The sequence below is a fragment of the Perca flavescens genome, chromosome 10 (genome assembly GCF_004354835.1).
Source record: "Perca flavescens isolate YP-PL-M2 chromosome 10, PFLA_1.0, whole genome shotgun sequence".
NCBI classification, from domain to species: Eukaryota; Metazoa; Chordata; class Actinopteri; order Perciformes; family Percidae; genus Perca; species Perca flavescens.
This window is the reverse complement of record NC_041340.1, coordinates 25796151-25814604: the sequence shown is the minus strand read 5'-3', so window position 1 is coordinate 25814604 and position 18454 is coordinate 25796151. Positions and strand designations below refer to the sequence as shown.

The 18454-nt window shown below is 44.5% G+C and overlaps 2 protein-coding genes across 2 annotated transcripts in view; both read right to left on the bottom strand.

Annotated features, from left to right (window-relative positions):
• The window catches only part of pcdh10b (protocadherin 10b), a 28765-nt gene extending 22450 nt beyond the window's left edge, over window positions 1–6315 (bottom strand). Inside the window, 13 exon segments of the mRNA XM_028589518.1 lie at window positions 678–784; window positions 1511–1569; window positions 3726–3935; window positions 3937–4277; window positions 4280–4531; window positions 4534–4872; window positions 4875–4999; window positions 5001–5037; window positions 5040–5285; window positions 5288–5557; window positions 5560–5835; window positions 5838–6138; window positions 6140–6315. Coding sequence (XP_028445319.1) covers window positions 678–784; window positions 1511–1569; window positions 3726–3935; window positions 3937–4277; window positions 4280–4531; window positions 4534–4872; window positions 4875–4999; window positions 5001–5037; window positions 5040–5285; window positions 5288–5557; window positions 5560–5835; window positions 5838–6138; window positions 6140–6235 — 2659 coding nt within the window. The 5' untranslated portion in view covers window positions 6236–6315.
• Window positions 6316–6894: 579 nt separating this feature from the next.
• The window catches only part of LOC114562448 (protocadherin-10), a 34967-nt gene continuing 23407 nt past the window's right edge, over window positions 6895–18454 (bottom strand). The window contains exons 5-12 of the mRNA XM_028588822.1: window positions 17357–17462; window positions 16273–16343; window positions 15982–16185; window positions 14121–14283; window positions 13483–13614; window positions 13341–13394; window positions 9811–10042; window positions 6895–6952 (exon numbers count right to left, since the gene is read on the bottom strand). Coding sequence (XP_028444623.1) covers window positions 6895–6952; window positions 9811–10042; window positions 13341–13394; window positions 13483–13614; window positions 14121–14283; window positions 15982–16185; window positions 16273–16343; window positions 17357–17462 — 1020 coding nt within the window. The remainder of the gene's footprint in view (window positions 6953–9810; window positions 10043–13340; window positions 13395–13482; window positions 13615–14120; window positions 14284–15981; window positions 16186–16272; window positions 16344–17356; window positions 17463–18454) is intronic.

Genomic DNA, 18454 nt, shown 5'->3' with positions numbered 1-18454 from the left:
ATTTTCTGTTGAAAACCTGATTTTTTTTTTCCACAAAAATCTCTTTTATTCCCCAAAAATAAGTCTGGAAAATGGGGGGTCGTCTTATATTCAGGATCGTCTTATATTCGGGTATATACGGTAATTAAGTTGGGGTTGAAAATGTATGAAGATATTTGCCACAGTTAGGGGGGCCAGAGAGGGGGGTCGAGGCTTAGGGGGCATTGGCCACTCATGCCCCCCCTCCTTCAGAACCGCCCCTGTCTGTTACCAGCCATCCTTTTTTCCAGCTTTTTTTTCCTTCCTAGGCCTACCAGCCACTGGGCCACTAGAGAGACAACACCTTCAGCATTAAAGCTGACGGTGGGACGCAGATGATGCAGGCGCCAGCCGTGTGCTATAGCCCTAATTAAAATGAGCTTTCATTTTTTCCGCCCTACACAATGCTACAAACTACGAGCAGCAAAAAAAAAAAAAAAAAAAAAAAAGTCCAGAATGCAGCAGCGGAGAGACACGCTGCAATCTGCTCCTGGGACCCCATTGCTCATAGTGACCGCCTGCTAATCAGCAAAAGCCTACTCCGGTCCTATAGAAGCCAGAGAGCCATCCATTTTGCCCTTTGAACACGCAGCTTCAATCAAGTACAGCCATTGTGAAGAAAGAGGCAGCATCACGCACACACCGGAGCCGGTTCTTACCGGAGGAATGGCCTCGGTTGGTGGCGTCGTGGTCGCTGTCTCCCTGCTCGCTGTCCCCGTGGCCGCTGTCTTTGGAGCTGACCATGTCCGCCTCCTGGAACGCCGAACTGAAACCGAGGAGACATCGGGGCTCTGAATGATGCAAGCTTCAAAATATAGATATATATAGACACTGCAAAAAAATATTGGTGTATGTAAGTTCCACTGAAGTGGAGATTTCTGAACTCCAAGTTTGAGGGGGGGAAAAAAAATGAATTTGGAGAAAACAGCCTTTAAAGATATGGATTGTAAAATGTACATTTTGCCAGACACTACAAGTGACTGGGGTGAAACATTTTAAACAACCGATTGTCACCGCGGAACCTCCCCAGTTGAATACTTGCATCATTTTTATGCACTACATAGTTTTCTGAAATTCTAATGTTTAAATATGCAAATGATGCATTGTCTAATGCCAACTTTGGTGAATTTAGGAACAATCTACAGACACAAACTGACAAAGTGTAGTAAAATATACACCTAAATGTGTATTTTTGGATGGTTGTTTTCCACAAACATCCAAAGAAGGCAGAATAACCCCACCCCCCAAAAAAAATTATGTGTCTCAACTTAAATCAAAGCCTCGTTTAGCATTTTTGGATGTTTTCAACTAACAGCGGTTATGATTATTCCAGCCCCCCACCCCCCGTTTTTCCTCATCCCATCTCGTCACATAAAGCATTGTCACAGTAATGAGAGTTATCGGTGAGTGAAGTAGACGCAGATAAGAGCTCTATTACAGGCGGATGTGACAGGGTGAGGCCGCAGCGAAAGGAACATGGGTCCATATTTACCTGTTGACACGTCTCGGCCTGTCAACCAGGTAGCTGAGTTCAGCTCGCTGGTGTTTGGTCTGAAAGAAAGAAAAAAATGATTACCATCAGCAGCGTCCAACCGCGGGGGACGCAGCCCACACAGTTCACTGTTGATGCCGCACACACACACAGACACACACACACACACACACACACACGCACACACACACACTTTTCGAAATCCGGGTTTGTGCTCTCCCCTTTTTCAAATGAGTTTGATGATATGTAAGTCCCAGGGATCTGCCCCTATTTGGACCATTCAAGAATGTGAAAGATCTTTTTTTTCTTATATTTAGTTTAGAAGTAATCTTTCTGGAAGAATGAATCATTATGATCATCTTAATTATTTCCTGGATTTTATTTTTTAGTTATCCCCCCTCCCCTCAAAACACAAACACTTCTCAAACCAAAGTTACACCCTTGCATATCACTCATATCTGATCTGGAGTGTGGGTTGAAGCGTGCTCTCACACTCACACAAACACATACACACACACACACACACACACACACACACACATACACACACAAACACACTAGGCCTGTAACAATTATTACATAATTGTCTAATCGCATTTGTTTCCACATAATCGCCGTTCCTTTGTTTAACCGCAACTGATTGCCAACATTAGCTAAGGTCCTAGGGCGTATGACTGGTGATGGTAATTGTGAGCTTTATGTTCATTCAAGGAAAAAAAAAAATACAATGATTTATGATAATAAAGAGGCGTTGTTTACTTCATAGGCTGTGTACCTGTGTCATTACATTATCTGGGTCACATATGAGTAATATATAACCAAAAAGATGTATTCTGGGATTCATTAAAAACTTGAATTTGTTTGCAAAAGCAACACATGAATTTTAAATTTGACTGGAAGAGACAATTATATTGTTAATCGCAATTATTTCTGGAGACAATTAGTGAAACATTTGGAATTGTTACTGCTCTACTCATATCTGATGGGGAGTGTGTTTGAGGTGTGCTCTGTCTCGGCCCTGCGCGCGCACACACACACACACACACACACACACACACACACACACACACACACACACACACACACACACACACACACACACAGCAGCCAGCAGCCTCTGAGCCACCATACATTATCCCTATACACTTTTCTTATTCTGATTTCCGTCATCTCAAAAACTCTGAAGTAGAGCTGCAAGGATGCATCGCTTTATCGATGAGTTCTTAACTATTAAACGAATCGCCAACTATTTTGATAATCCAGTGATCGGTTTGAGTCCAAATTCTCTGATGTCAGCTTGTTAAATGTGAATATTGTTCTAGTTTCTTCTCTCCGCTGTGACAGTAAACTGAATATCTTTTGAGTTGCGGACACAACGAGACATTTGAGGGCGTCATCTTGGGCTTCGGCAAACACTGCTCCACGTGTTTCACCAGTTTCTGACATTTTAGAGACTAAAACCAACCAATCCATTCATCCAGGAAACAATCCACGCATGAATCGAATATGGAAAATAATGGTTCTAGTTGCATGCCCTACATGGGAGCACAACATAAACATGCAGGCATCGCTGTTTGAAGGCCAACCTCCCTGAGGACTGCTAAAGGCAACGTGTCAGCAATTGGTAATAATGTGGCATACGGTGTGTATTAGTACTCAATAACATCCATGTGCACACCTGTCACTGAACCGAGGGGTGGGGGGGGGGGAGGTGGGGGGATGGGATAATGGCTTCTGTATGAGTCTGATGTTTATTTGCCACTTTTTGTACACGTTTGCACATTCTTTCCTGTGTATTTTTCTCCATCGGAGTATGCTTTGGAGAGTGACCACACTGAAGGTTGTTTTGCTTTTTTCATCTCTCCATCACATCTTTTTATTGATTATGTGCATATTAATCTGTAGTATTTGTACATGTGTAAACCAATAAACTAAACATCTTTATTTTGGAATAGTTGTTCTTGTATTCTATCCTATTCATTAAGCCTCACTCATACATATTCTGTGTGCGTGTGTCTTTTATATTTTTGCTGCTGTAGCACTGACATTTCCCAATTTGGGATCGATAAAGTCTATTTAATCTGATTAGATCTAATGTGGGGAAGTGTTCAGATAGGTGTAGACATGCTGAGGGCTCTCAGAGTAGAAGGAGGGATGGGAGGGATGAGGGAGGTGGGGGGGGGATTAAACGGTAAGGTATGAGAGGGACTCTTACCTCGTTTGATAAAATGCTGCCATTTGATATGATGTCAGGCTGCTGGTCTGTGTACCCTGTCACTATGGCGCCGCACGGGTTGTGCTCGGTGTCTGTGCTCCTAGACGGACTACGTGGCTTTAGGAACATGAGGTCGGTTTTGGCAGACTCTGGAGTCAGACATACCTGGTAGCAATAGTTCTGGTTCTGATGGTGCGAGCCGAAGCTCCCCTGACTCCTCCACGGGCACGTGAGCCGTGCCACCGGCCCCGCTGACGCTGCCGGCGCTCTGCACCAGCATGATATCCGACTTGCTGAGCTTTTTCTTGCGCGCGCGGGCCTGCCGCGAGCAGCACGAGCTGCAGCCCAGGCAGCACTCGCTGGCCAGGCAGGTGTAAAAGTTGAGCTTCTTGTCCTTCTGGCAGCGCACCGCCAGCACGATCATGACCAGCAGGAAGATGAAGGAGACGGAGCCCAGGGCGATGATGAGGATCAGGGTCAGATCCAGGGTGCCCTCCTTGGCCTTGGCTGTGCCCGCGCGGTCCCCGCCGGCCCGCGGCCCTCCGCCACGCTGTCCACCAGCAGCACGAGCACGCTGGCGCTGGAGGACAGCGGCGGCTGCCCGTGGTCCCTCACCTCCACCAGCAGCTCGTACATCTGCTGCGGGTCGCGCTTGGCCGACACCCGGCGCGCCGTGCGCAGCTCCCCCGTGCGCCAGTCCATCCGGAACATGCCGTTCTCGTTCCCTCTCTGGATGCTGTAGGACAGCCGCGCGTTCTCGCCGTCGTCCGCGTCCATCGCGACGATGCGCGTCACCAGGTAGCCCGCTCGGCGGAGCGGGGCAGGGGCCCCGGCGGTGCCGTTCTTCCCAGCGGGGCCAGCACCAGCGGCGCGTTGTCGTTCTGGTCCACGATGATGACTTTGACTGTGGCGTTGGAGGAGAGCTGCGGGCTGCCCGCGTCGCGCGCCTGCACCGTGAACGTGAAGTCCTTCAGCTGCTCGTAGTCGAAGGAGCGCAGCGCGTAAAGGTAGCCCGTCTCCTCGTTGATGGACACGTAGGTTTTGACCGACATGCCCTGGATGTCACACTCAAGGATGGAGTAGCTGATGAGCGCGTTCTGTCCGGCGTCCGGGTCCAGAGCGGTCACGGCGTGGATGTACGCGCCCGCACGTTGTTCTCTGTCACGTACACATCATAGACGGACTGCGTAAAGGTGGGCGCGTTGTCGTTCTCATCCGACACCTGGACTCGGATGGACTTGCTGGCGGTGAGCGACGGCGTCCCTTTGTCCCGCCACCACGGTCACGGAGTAGGAGTCCGCGTGCTCGCGTTCAGCGGGCCGCCGGTCACTATGGTGTAATAATTCCTAAATGACGATTTCAACTTGAACGGGACGTCGCCCAGGATCTCCACGTGCACCTGTCCGTTCTCCTCCGCGTCCCGGTCCGTGACGCTCAGCAGCGCGATGACGGTGCCCGGGGCCGCCGCCTCGCTCACCGACTCGGTCACGGTGCTGAAGGTGATCTCCGGCGCGTTGTCGTTCGCGTCGCTGACTTTGACCAGCACTTTGCAGTGCGCGCCACGGCGTTTGGCCCCAGGTCTTTCGCCTGCACAAAGATCTGATACAGGCCGCTCTCCTCGAAGTCCACCTCGCCGCGCACCTCGATGCGCCCCGTGCGCGCGTCGATGCTGAACAGGTCCTTGACGCGGCTGGAGATGTGGTTGCTGAAGGAGTAGACGATCTCTCCGTTCAGACCCTCGTCCATGTCGGTGGCGTTCAGCTGGATGACCAGCGTGCCAGCCGGTGCGTTCTCCGACAGGCTCACCGTGTACACGGGCTGGTCGAACACCGCACGTTATCGTTGGAGTCGAGCACCCGGACCACCAGCAGCGCGGTGCCAGTGCGCGGCGGCTGGCCGCCGTCCACCGCTGTCAGCACGTACCTGTGCGCCGCCTGCTGCTCCCGGTCCAGCGGCTTCTCCAGCACCAGCTCCGCGAACTTGTTCCCGTCCGATTGGGTCTGCACATCCAGGTAGAAGTAGTTGTTAGTGGTTATGTCGTACGTGCGTAACGCGTTCGAGCCGACGTCCGGGTCGAAGGCGCTCTCCAGCGGGAAGCGGGTGCCCGGTGGGCGCTCTCCGAGATCTCCACGGTGATGTCCGTCTCCGGGAAGCTGGGCGGGTTGTCGTTAATGTCCACCACTTCGATCTCGACGCGGAATAGCTCCAGCGGGTTCTCCAGGAACACCTCCATGTTGAGCTGGCAGTTGGCGCTCTGCTTGCAGATCTGCTCCCGGTCGATCTTTTCGCTCACGAACAGCACGCCGTTCTCCAGGTTCACCTCCAGGTACGGTGTCCGAGAGCTGGGCACCACCTGGAAGCGGCGGGACGCCAGTTTGGTAAGGTCCAGCCCCAGGTCCTCGGCGATATTCCCCCACCAGTGTGCCGTGGTCCGCCTCCTCCGGCACCGAGTAGCGTATCTGAGAGAGCACTCCATCCGTGATGCACAGGGCAAACAAAAAAACAATCATCGCCGGGGAAAGCAAGTGCACTTGGGTAGAAAATATTATACGGCTTTATTATCCTCTGTTAATAGACAAAATGTCCGTTTCCATCACCCATTTCACTCGGCAAAGTCTCCAAAATGCGTAAAAAGTCTCCAAAATGTGTAAGGCGTCCAGGGAAATCTGTCCCATTAAAAGAGAGGCATTTAGATTTCTTAAAGGAGTTTGGATGACTGCAGAAGCTCTTTTTTCTATTCTGTCTCGGCTGTCTTGCTTTTCAGACGTGTCCCGGAGACGCTACGGCGCACATTCCAATGAAGCGCAGTGCTGCTGCTGTGATGGAGCCAGTCTGGAAAGGAGTTAGAGTGGGGGAAAAAAGAAATCAATATCCATATAAGAACAAATAAGAGATATTTCTTCTCTTCTGCGAGGCTCACTAATCAGGGAATGAACGTCAGACTCTCTGGCTGTGTGTCTCTGTGTCTCCTCTTGGCACCCTGTCCTCACTGCGTCCCCTCCACTCCACTCTCTACTGACGCTGTTCACTCAACTATTTGCTTTCCCCCGCCCCCCTCTCACATCGCGCCTCCCTCTCTCAGCCCCCGCGGCTCTAAGTCACACTGAGAGCTCTCCCTGATTGGACATCAGGGTTGCCTGTCAGAAGCCCGCTCGGCCCCACGGCTCCCTCACTGCTTCTCTATATGTCGCTCTACCTCCATCCGACTGGCTTCCACTTCACAACACCTGACGCAAAAGAGAAGAGGGATAGAGAACGACGTGGGCTTTAACCCATCAGCCGCCATACCCGGTCCCATGCAGTCCTCACTTGTCCGTAATGTAAAGCGCATCACATCAGACCCCATGTGAGATCACCAGACACACAGAGAGAGGAGTGGAGGACTTGTTGACTTGGTGGCAGGAACCTGTGTGAGACTCAGGATAGCACTGGCTGACCGGGTTAATACATGCAAATGTTGTGATATGTATGCAGGGAATCATTCGAACCCCCATTCATGTGCTGTTCTTAAGGCTGCGCGTGCGTTATAATTACAGCCAGAAGTTGAGCCGTTATTAACTCTCCTGCAGCCACAGAGCAGCGGGACACAGAGGCAGGGAGAGCGGCGCATATGCGGAGCTCATGCGACCCCTAGCGGTGTAAATGCGAACCAGAGTCTGGTTCACAGCCAGGACCATATACAGGAATACATAAACAGGCTGTAAAATAATTTTTTTTTGTTGAGTTGTTACAACGCATGGCCTGTTGTTTCCTGTGTGGACCAGTCAATGGATGGAGTGTGTGAAGGGAAGCTGGTTGGATGTGTTTTAAACCAACTGAGGATTCTGCTCTCTGAATATGTATTTATTTATGTATTACTCTGTCACCTCCTACGGTGCAATATGCCATTTCTATTCATCCGCACCTTCTCTCATCTGTATATCTGTATATCATTTCTTTTTTTCTACCTGTCTGTTTATAATAAGGGTGTTTGTAGTTTACATATTACTATTGTTATTATTACTCTTATTCTATTTTTTTTTCTTCTATTTCTTATAACACTTTTTGTATATGTTTCCTATGTCTATTTAATTGTGTGTATGCGTGCCTATTCCTGTGCTCCCCACACCTCCATCATTGTCCAAAAACTAAACCACTTCAGACCTGATTCCTTCCTCTATCTACAAATAAGACTTTTATGTCAACAAATGTGTTTATGACATGTCCGTGTGCACATTTTGACTGAGACAGTACAAAACAGATTGCTAACACTGATGGCTATTTTCTGTGTGCGTTATCTATAGAATTAGGGCCACAGAGGTTTTTTTTGTCACAACAGTGACGACAGTATTATAACATTTGAAAAAAATATAAAGGAGCACTGAGCATATTTGAATGTGCATGGGTTGGAAACGTCGACTAGAAAGCAATGCGGATACAGTGGATAAAATAAGATTAACAGCAAGACAGGGATATGAAAAGTAGGCTATAAGAACAGACAAAAAGGAGTCAGATTCCAGAAGGATTATGCATTCAGTCAGAGAATCAGATTCAGCCGTTTACACTCCTTTTTGCAGAATATTCTAAGCACCGACGAAACACATCTCTGTCCTACATTAGATCAAGAGCATTGCATGACTGAAGCAATTACGCATGCCAACAAAGGCATACAGTCACTTTACTAATACTTGCTTATTTAGAATTTGAACTGTATCACAAATGGAGAAAACGGACACTAGTTGTGCATCCTGTGTCCAAAACATGTCCTGAAAATGAATTCTTAATTTGAACTGATTCTGATTTCTAATATGATGGACGCTTCAGTTGTTGTTGATACGGCTCACGTCTCACGATATCTTCATCGGCAATGTTTGCCCTTCCCTTTGTCTCCTTTTTTTTTACTCTTTTGAGAGTCTAATAACGTTGTATCAATGTCGTTTTTTAAAGCTGCCTTTACCAAATGAAGTGGGTGGCAGTGTGTGTGTGTGTGTGTGTGTGTGTGTGTGTGATTCTCAAGGTTTTTCACTCATCCATTGATCAGAATGTTGTGGTCCATGTGGATGATTTTCTCCAGCATCCATGTGGAACTGTGATGCCTGTTCATATCTCGCTCTCTGGTCTTCCACGCTTAACCTCGGTCACAACGGGAGATACTGTATGTGGTTGTCAGTGTGAGATTAGAGAGTGGAGGAGGAGAGCACAGACCGAGTGCTCCCCCTGGTGAACGCCTGCAGCACTGCGCCATGCACGCTGCTGCGCCCTGCACAGTGGGGTCTGCCCTCTCCACCCTGACACACACACACACACACACACACATACGGGTCTATGTGGATTAGCCAGACTTTTTCTCCAAACAGGCCCGGTGGTGGTTTAGATGGACTACCCTTTCCTGAGGTCCTAGAGCTATGGGAGTTAGATTAAAACACTCAAAAAAAATTGAAAAAAATTCAGGTCACTTTAGACTTCAGATACACCCTTCAGAGCGTGATACACACCACCTTAAAACTATTGTGGTTTATAGAGACAGTTCTCCTTTTGAAAAATATGTGATTTATAAGGTCCAAACAAACATTATTGGGACTTTAAAGGGACAATGACGTCACTTAAATAACTTGGCCTCATTAACATAAATACACATTAACCTGACACCACCAAGCGTTAATGGGACTTAATTATTATTTTATTGTACAACTCAAATATCACCATTGTTAATTGGTGACACTGACTAACAGCCAGATAGGAGCCTGTAACAGCTTAACAATAGATTGTCACACAACACAAGTGTCATGACAATAACTGATTTTAGCTTTTTTGCTCAAATCTCATTCTTACCCAACTTCAAAAGACCCATGGTTGATCATAACAAAAATAAATTAATAAGATGTAAAAAATAAATAAAATAAGTGCTGGTTTACAGTTTGTTGTTATGATGGCCTCTTTGTATAATTCAACCTTATATTTTTGTACTGAACCTTTAAAATGGCATTATTACAACCTATAACAGGCTGATAACTTGTAACACAAGAGCCACACTTTTTAAAACATTAACACATACAGAAAAACACTACCACAACTGTCAGTGTTTTTAAATCTTTTCTTTTGTGACTGCCTCTTTGCAGTTATTCCTCTATTTCTAACAAAGTCCCTTATATTTTGCACTGTTCTTTGTGCCAACACGGGATCTTCCACCAGTTTGCAGTGACTGCATTCAGTTTTGGTGGCCAGTTTCCCCCTGCTTATATGATCTTTGAAGTGTCGCATTACTGCAGCGACCTCAGCCTTAGACCACACTTTCTTTGCCACTCTTCTGGATCCATGTTCTTTATCAGCATAATTCCCTGGAACATAGGCAAACAAGAAAAAGATATATCACAAACAAAATGTGTTTTTTTAATAATTCACTTTGGATATCAGTTAACTGCTCACTTGATGTGATTTCACCAACTTTACTAGCCCACATTAGAGTGTGGACAATATGGCGTGTATTAAAGTCATCAGCATTAAAACATTTTTAGAATGTCTTTGCTGTTCATCGGTTTAAGTGGCTAAACCTTTTGATATATGAATTAATTTAAGTACAGTTAGTAATACTACAATTAGTAACATGTCTTAAGTTATTTTGGCATTGTACAACACACACGTATTTTAAATGAAACAAAGACTAGGGGTTTAAGGTCTGATTCTCAGTATAAATCTGATTTCATAGGGTTAGCTAAATAGTGTAGGAACTTGGTCTGAAAGTTTAGTCTTGATATTGAAACCTAACACATAAAGTACGTAACAATCAGCCTAATACTACTTTTTAACCTCTTAGTCTTCCAGATTTTGTGACTCATTAATTTTGAGTCTTTTAACCAATTTGCCAAAAAAGAGAATTAATAGAACATACTCATGGGCATCAAGAGAACATATGAAGAGAAGGAGGTAACTTTACTTTTATCTCAAATTCACTATACATTTTCTGATTATAAATTAAGTGTATTTGCTCCCTTGCAGACAAGATGTTTTGTACAAATGCAGTACAATTAAATTTAGGGCTATTTATTTATATCCCTTTCTTTAAGATTACTCTTGCATTTTGATAGTTGAAAACTTCAGACAGGAAACATCACAGAGATGTGCATAAATATCCTTAGGGCCGGTTACACACTGCAGGCGTGGCGTGAGCGGGCGTTGTTGCATGTCAGCTGCGTGATTTTGTCTGTCTTTCCCCACCAGGAAGGTGTCTGACCCCATTGATAAAATGAAATACCATGTTAAACATAAATATTGATACTGATTTGATTAAAGCAAAGACAACGTCGGCAATATTGAAGGCAAAATAGGCTACAGAATATTTCGCTTAGTATTGACAGGTGCAATACTAGAAAATTGATTAAAAATATTTTACATTCATATAGGCCTAGGCCTATCTGCATTTATATCAAAACCTAGAGGCTTTCAAACATCAACATGTCATTTGTTAATATGGATTTGTGTCTAAATGACATATAAACATCTTTTCCTATTCTATTTTGCCTGGAAACGCTTCCAACACGCGCGTGTCGCGCGAAAAAATAGGCGTTGGTTCTATTTCTAGCATGCACACATCTCAGACGCTGCTCTCGAGCCGCGCCTGAGACGCCGCCTCACGCAGGCAGTGTGTAAGCTCTAACCTGTTACCATGGGAGCTGAAATATAAACGGACACGCCACGCGGCTGACACGCTCGCTGTGACGCCATTCCAGTGTGTAACCGGCCTTAGATGGAATCCAACTGTGGATGGTGCAGTTTTGTGGCATGTGTAGAATACACTGCAAAGTAATTTATGTAATATTTATTATTTTTATTATTATTTAATTATAAATTATACTTAATTTTATTCTTTTTAAAATGGTATGACTTTTTATTTAGGTCTTTCTTCCTTTCATACCTGGCCTAAAAAGGATGTATCTTATTCAAAGCACATTAAGGTGCTTCACAATTCACATGGTGCCCATGCCTTCGCTCTCCTGACACTGATGTAACTTTGTTTATTTTGTTATTGTGCATCTTACACACACAGCTTGTGTGTGACAGTAAGATACAGCAGGGAAGAACTTCTGGACATTGGCAATGTTCAACACAAGCTTACAACACTGCCTCTTGAACTTTAACTTTCCCTACGCCTGAACCAAGCCAACTCCAGCCGGCAGGACACAGCAACACCGTGCGCCCACAACGGGACGAGGCAAGAGAGGTGGGCTACATGCTAGGCTGAGCTACAGGACCATACTAGCTAATGTCCGTTCTCTTGACAAATAAGCTGAGAACTAGGACTACAACTCAGCGTGAGATAAGGGAATGTTGTGCTCTTATTCTCACTGAGATCTGGCTCTCTGACAGCACGCCAAACTCAAGAATACCAGGGAGGCGGCATGTGTACATTAACAACTGATGGTGTGGGAATGTTCAGATTGTTGAAAAGCACGGTTCATCGGACATTGAACTTTTAATGCTAAAGTGCAGGCCCTTCTCTTTATCTTTATCTCCCAAGCGAGTTCAGCGCTGTGCCTCTGCTCGATGGGGATGCTACAGGACCTCATCAGCAAGCTGGAGACTGCACACCCAGATGCTGTCCTTCATCGTGGCTGGTGATTTTAACTACTACAACCTCAGGGAGCGTCCTACCAAAGTACCATCAACAGATGAGCTTTCCTTTGAGGGAGTAGAATACTCTTGACCAAGTGTACAGCAACGTGAAGAACGCCTACAAGGCTGTGCCTCACCTGCACTTTGGACTATCAGTCCACATCTCAGTGTTCCTCTAGCCAGCCTACAGGCAACTCCTCAAACGAATGAAGGATCTGAACTAGTGCTTCAGGACTGCTTTAACAGTACAGACCGTGGTGGGTTTAAAACTCCTGCTCTGAGAGGGGACTGTACTGTGGACCTAAAGGAATATGCTGCAGCTGTAACTGGCTACATTTGCAGAAAATTATCCCCACTAAACGTTGCAAGACCTACCCCAACGACAAACCCTGGATTAACTGAAGTGTGGTCCATGCTATGTGCGCGCTCTGCTGCATGTGTCTCGGGTGACACGGAGGACTAGAAAAAGGCCAGATATGACCTGCGAGATCAATCAAACAGGCCAATAGACAATACAGACTGAAGCTGGAGGGATATTACACCACTGCTGATCCCGGGAGCATGTGGCAAGGTCTGCAACACATCACAAACTGCAAACAGAAAACAAACCGCTCACTTCGAAGCCCTCAACACCAGCTGAAAGGGAGGGACTATGGCCAACAAGGGCATACTGGACACACCACTCTGTGTCACTGTGTCACCACTCGGTCCCCACCAGCTTCAAGTCAACCACCATCGTGCCCGTCACAAAGGACACTGTGACTTGTCTGAATGACTATCGGCACCTTAATTGTAACTGTGTGGCACAGAGCACCTTATTCAACTCAGGTTTCTTTTTTTCTTTTAATTCCAACTTAGGTTTATTGTACACTGGAAGTTATATTTAAATTTTATATTTTATTCTATTTGTGTTGTGCATTTGTCTTATTATTGAACTGTTCTGTTAAGGGAGTTGGGTAAAAGTAAGAATTCGTATGGTATAAACCACTGTGTTGTGACAATAAACCTCTTGAATCTGAATCTTACCTTCAGAGGGAGGTACACTCTCATTTACTGTGGACGACACAAAGGACACTGATCCTGTTGAACACAAAATTTCACAAAAGTTACCTTTGTCCCAGGAAAAAATACATTTTATCAGCAGTGACTGTGAAGTGAGTTAACATACCAAAGCCTCCAATGTCATGGTCTTGCTCTGTGGTTGTAGAGTCAAAATCCACAGGCTCCACAGTTCCAAACTCTGATGCTGTGACTTCTGTGTTGCCGTTATCAGAATCGCTCCCACTATCTTCAGCGTCCACTTAACGCAATCTCATCTGGAAAATGGCATTAGTAAAACTCACATAAATAGCTGGACATACGTGGTTGAAATAGCCACATCAAATAAAAAGACCTAGGGAAAAGATAGTAGGCCTGTGGTTTTGTACTTGCCACTTTTTGCAAAGTAACTATTTTTACTTGAGTAGTTTTGAGCTATTATACCTGTGTTTATGTTTAATGTGGTCCATGAGCACATAAGATAGAACAATCCATGTACAAATGATTACACAATATGATATTATGTTAATATTTAACGTAATTCGACTGCACCTCCACAAACATAAGTTTGAATTACTGTCCAGCCATACTGTATTTTTATGCTTATATTTCTGAATAGTAGTCCTCAACTCATATTTGGACATGAAAGGTGATTTTTTTCTTGAAAAGGATGTTGACTACGCCAAGTCTAGAGGTTTATAAATTAACATATCAAGGAAAAAAACAAACACTCAGATAATATCTACAAGGGCTAATTTCTATACAAACCTTCAATTTCAATATCATCCAGTGACTTCCCCTGCATGCTGGAAAGGTGTCCTTTCTCCATTGACAAAAGCAGTTTGGAAATCTTAGCCAGTTGTGTTGTGGGAACTGGTAATCTGTAGAAGTCGCGGTGAACACGGATGTCGTGACCCAGGAAATCTGCAACCTGATCAAGTTCATTGTTTTTAAATTAAGGACTTGTGAGAGTGTGGCAACATGTTTCCTGAGTTGTGTTGACCTGAGGTACTCCGGTGCTTTGTTCCACACTGGTTTGCATGAACACGCAAACAGTCCTGTCCTCTGTAGTGGCTCATTGACGTTGGTCTTGCAAACAGGAAGACATTTGTGGCACAAACGCCACATTCAGTTCTTCTACTGGCAAGTAGTGACAAAGCATCCACCACCCTTGGTGTGAGCAGAACTGCAACCTTTCTGCCCCTTTTCCCCAGGATTTCAATTCGGCTGAAATAGTTGCAGAGCTTCTGTTCAGTCTTAGACAACCCCATGGCAACATCTTCATGGAGCTTTGTGTTGTCCCTTTCATGAAAACTTTTGAGGCGCATTTTTGAAACTTCCCAGCACGCCTTCGATTGAACACAATGATTTGTGCAAGTGTGAGTTTTGCAAGTTGAGCATAGTTCTGAGTGGTGGCCTCTTCCTTCAAGCTGCAGAAGGCACTTTCTGCAGATTTCTCAAGGTACTGATGAAGGATCTGAACATCTTCAGTGAAGGGCAATGTTGATGGTTTGTTGTATTTTGCATCGCTCAGTGTGTTCAGGGCACTGTGAGACACCAACTCAGACCACCTGGAGGTGTACAACTTCTTGAATGTGTCAGTGTACCTGATCAACTCTTCATCTTCTGCCATGAGTGCCCTACAATGAATAATGTCAGCAATTTTCTGCAGTGTATGCCCCAGTTTCAACGCGCAAGGCTTGGTTTCTGGTACAAGTGTTTTCTTCATCAAAACCTGAAACTTTCTTTACTGCTTGCACAACTCTCTGAAGTTAGCAGGTTTAACAGCCTCCTCTAGGTTATGTACTGAGAATTCTGTCGCGCAGGCATAACAACAAACGCCCCACTTCACGGAGCTTCTGTCGAATGTATTCATATTTTGTAGGGTCTTGTCCATGTTTGTTGTAGAGTGACTGGGCAAACTGAATGATAGAGAGGTCATTTCGCACAACTGAGGCCACCTCATCTTGTTTCATGACACTAAGGAGCTTCCACACTCCACTTGAGATCTGCTGACAGAATGTAGACTCCAGAGCTACAGCCAAGCCCAGTACTTTGGTTCTCCCAGGTTGGTCATCCAAATCTTCGCTTTCTGGCTTAAAGGGGCATCTGCGGACATGTCTCCAAAGCTCCTTACGTATGTACATCCCTTGACAATACATACAGTGAATAAACTTTCCTGCCAGTGTTTTAGCTTTTGGCTTTCTCTTCACTTTCAGTGATCCTGTTCCATCTTGCAAAACTGCAGTGTTATGTTTAAAATTTCCCTTATTCCTCATTTTTTCTAATAATATCTTGCGCTCTTTTGAGTCCTCAGGAAGGGAAAATGCATGGACAATTTCAGCATGTGTCTTGTGTGTTTTTCAAGTGGCGGAAATTTTGCTTTGTGGCTTACCACAAACATAACAGTAATTCTTTTTACTCATAATCAGATGTGGTAATTCTTGTTCATGAGTCACAGTTTCTTCCTCTGGCTTTTCCTTTGATGAATTCGCTGAATTAGATGTGTCAGCAGCATTGGGAATCATCTTATTTTTAAGGGGTGGCCAACATTGTGATGTACTGGGCACAACTGGGGTGCCTATGTCTGACCCATAAGATGTTCCAACATCAGGTATTACCGTTTTACTTGAATATGTGCAGCTCTTGCCTTACTTGACATTAAGTGTATGCTGGCATCTGAATCATATTCATCATCCTCAGAGTCAGGTATGTATTCCTTGTCAGACATGTCCTCAGCATCATCAGATGATATTTCGTCCAATTGTGGATGTGGAATTTTGTCCTGATCTGACATCCGTTCATCCTCAGAAGCCTCAGAAGACTGCTGTGCCTGAATTGGTGAGAAAGCATATTATTTTACAGGGTGATTGAATGTTATAGACAGTTCAAGTTCAACACTCACTCAGTAGATACTCACCTGTGCTGTGCTGTGCAAGTAATCTCCTGTAATTTGCTTGAGGCAGGATTTATGCCAGACCCCTGAACAAACTGTAACACATTTTGAGTAAAATAATGTTAACACTGTAGGTCTATTTAAGTGGTTAGAGCACAACACATGTACACTCTATACTAGGGCTGCACGATTATGGCCAAAACGATAATCACGATTATTTTGATCAATATTGAGATCACGATTAATTATCACGATTATTTGTTTTAACCAAAACAAATTTTATTGTCACATAGGCTAATTATAACCGCTTTTACATCCATATTGTGCTACATTCCTCCTTTATTGAAGGATACTGTGAAGGAGTATGCCATTTCAGCTGTTGTGCAACCGCTTTCCACACATGCACGCTTGCCGTGAAAGATACAGGCAACGCAATTTTCTACAATTTTTACATGTCTGCTTTGGGCTCTGATGCTCCGAAACCCGTTAATAAATATTGCTGCATGTCATGCTAGTAAACACTAATAACACATTACATGGCAGGTAACGTTAGCCTACTGTTAGCCACAGTAGTAACTGGATTAAACACGGCTAAAATGCTGACAGCTAACGGTGTAGTGTGAATGTATTTCACTGTAGGATTCCAACAGCGGGACTGCCAACAGTCTGCCGCTAAAGCTGTGAGCTAAAAGAAACAAACTAGCACTATGGTCCTTGCTGTTGTATGAAAAAAACAAAAAAACAGATGGGACAAAATGTTGCATTTACTGGTAAACTGGTAAACATCGTGACAGACTTATGATGCCCGATTGCTACCTGTTGTGGAATTTTCCGCACATAACTCTGTCCTCTGTGACTGTCTACATCTAAAAAATTGAGCTGAGCGGTGCAGGGAAAAACTCTGATTGGCTCACACAGACACGTGATCAGCCAGTCGTTGATGGAGCGCTAGATTGGCTTTTGCTAAAACTGTTCTATGAACGGAATGACACATTTTAAATATAACACAATCACGCAAATTTGATCGTGGGAAGCAAAAATCGTGATCGTGATTAAAATTTGATTAATTGTGCAGCCCTACTCTATACTAATTCACTAAATATCTAACCTGTGCATCGATAGCCAAGCCACTTGAAGGAAGATACGGGTCCCACACAATTAACACACTTGTCCAAGGAGGATACTGTTGCGCACACCAGGCGGTGTTTTTGACACTGTTGGCGAAAAAAGTAATTGTAGTATTTATTTATGCCACATAGTTTGGACAGAAAGACATTTCATATTTACATGTCAATACCTAATAACTTTAAATCCAATACCAATGTGATATTTAATTTACTTCATAAATACATACATACATACATACATACATACATACATACATACATACATACATAACTAATAGGGTGCCTATCCATTACCTGTAACCAAACAACTTACCATTCACATTAAACCAACATACAGATCAAATGCAGGCAGTCCAAGTGTTCTTAAAAAAAAACCAAAGCGATGCCTCTGGTGACAGGACCCTCTAAACTTTATGGTCCTCCCAAGTCATATTTGGGTGGGGTTCACCGTTTGATACACATACACTAAGATATTATACTGACTGAAGCTTGAAAAAGCATGTTTAGACAATGTCCTTCCATTTCATTGTCCACATAAAGCATGTTCTACTCAACATTGTCCACATAAAGCATGTTCTACTCAGGCGACTGCACACACACACACACACACACACACATTGAAATAGGTTGGTAGATTTAACATTTGCCACAAATAACTTCACTAAGTTGTACATGAGATTTAATTTACCTCTCAACCTTGGTGAGTGGGCCGAGCTCTGGACTGGTCTGATTTGGGTGGCTGACAGCTGTATGGATGCACTTGCTCTCAGTGGTCGGCTGTAGAAGATGAAACAAAGAGACAAAAGGACAATAAAGAGAAAGTCCTGGGAACGTACTACTAGAGAGGATATTTGACATCTGAATAAAAAAGAAGAAGACCTACCTCTTCAGGCTCATCAATTGAGGATGGGGATTTGTGGCACCACAAATCTTTGGACCATTTAAATCATCAAGGGCCTGTAAAAAGGAAAAAACAAAAAGATATTTTAGACCGTGGACTATAAAAACTATAATCTGATGAACACAGCATTTGATGACTTCATTGTTTTTGTTCTACCAGTCTGTAATGGTCAGTATCA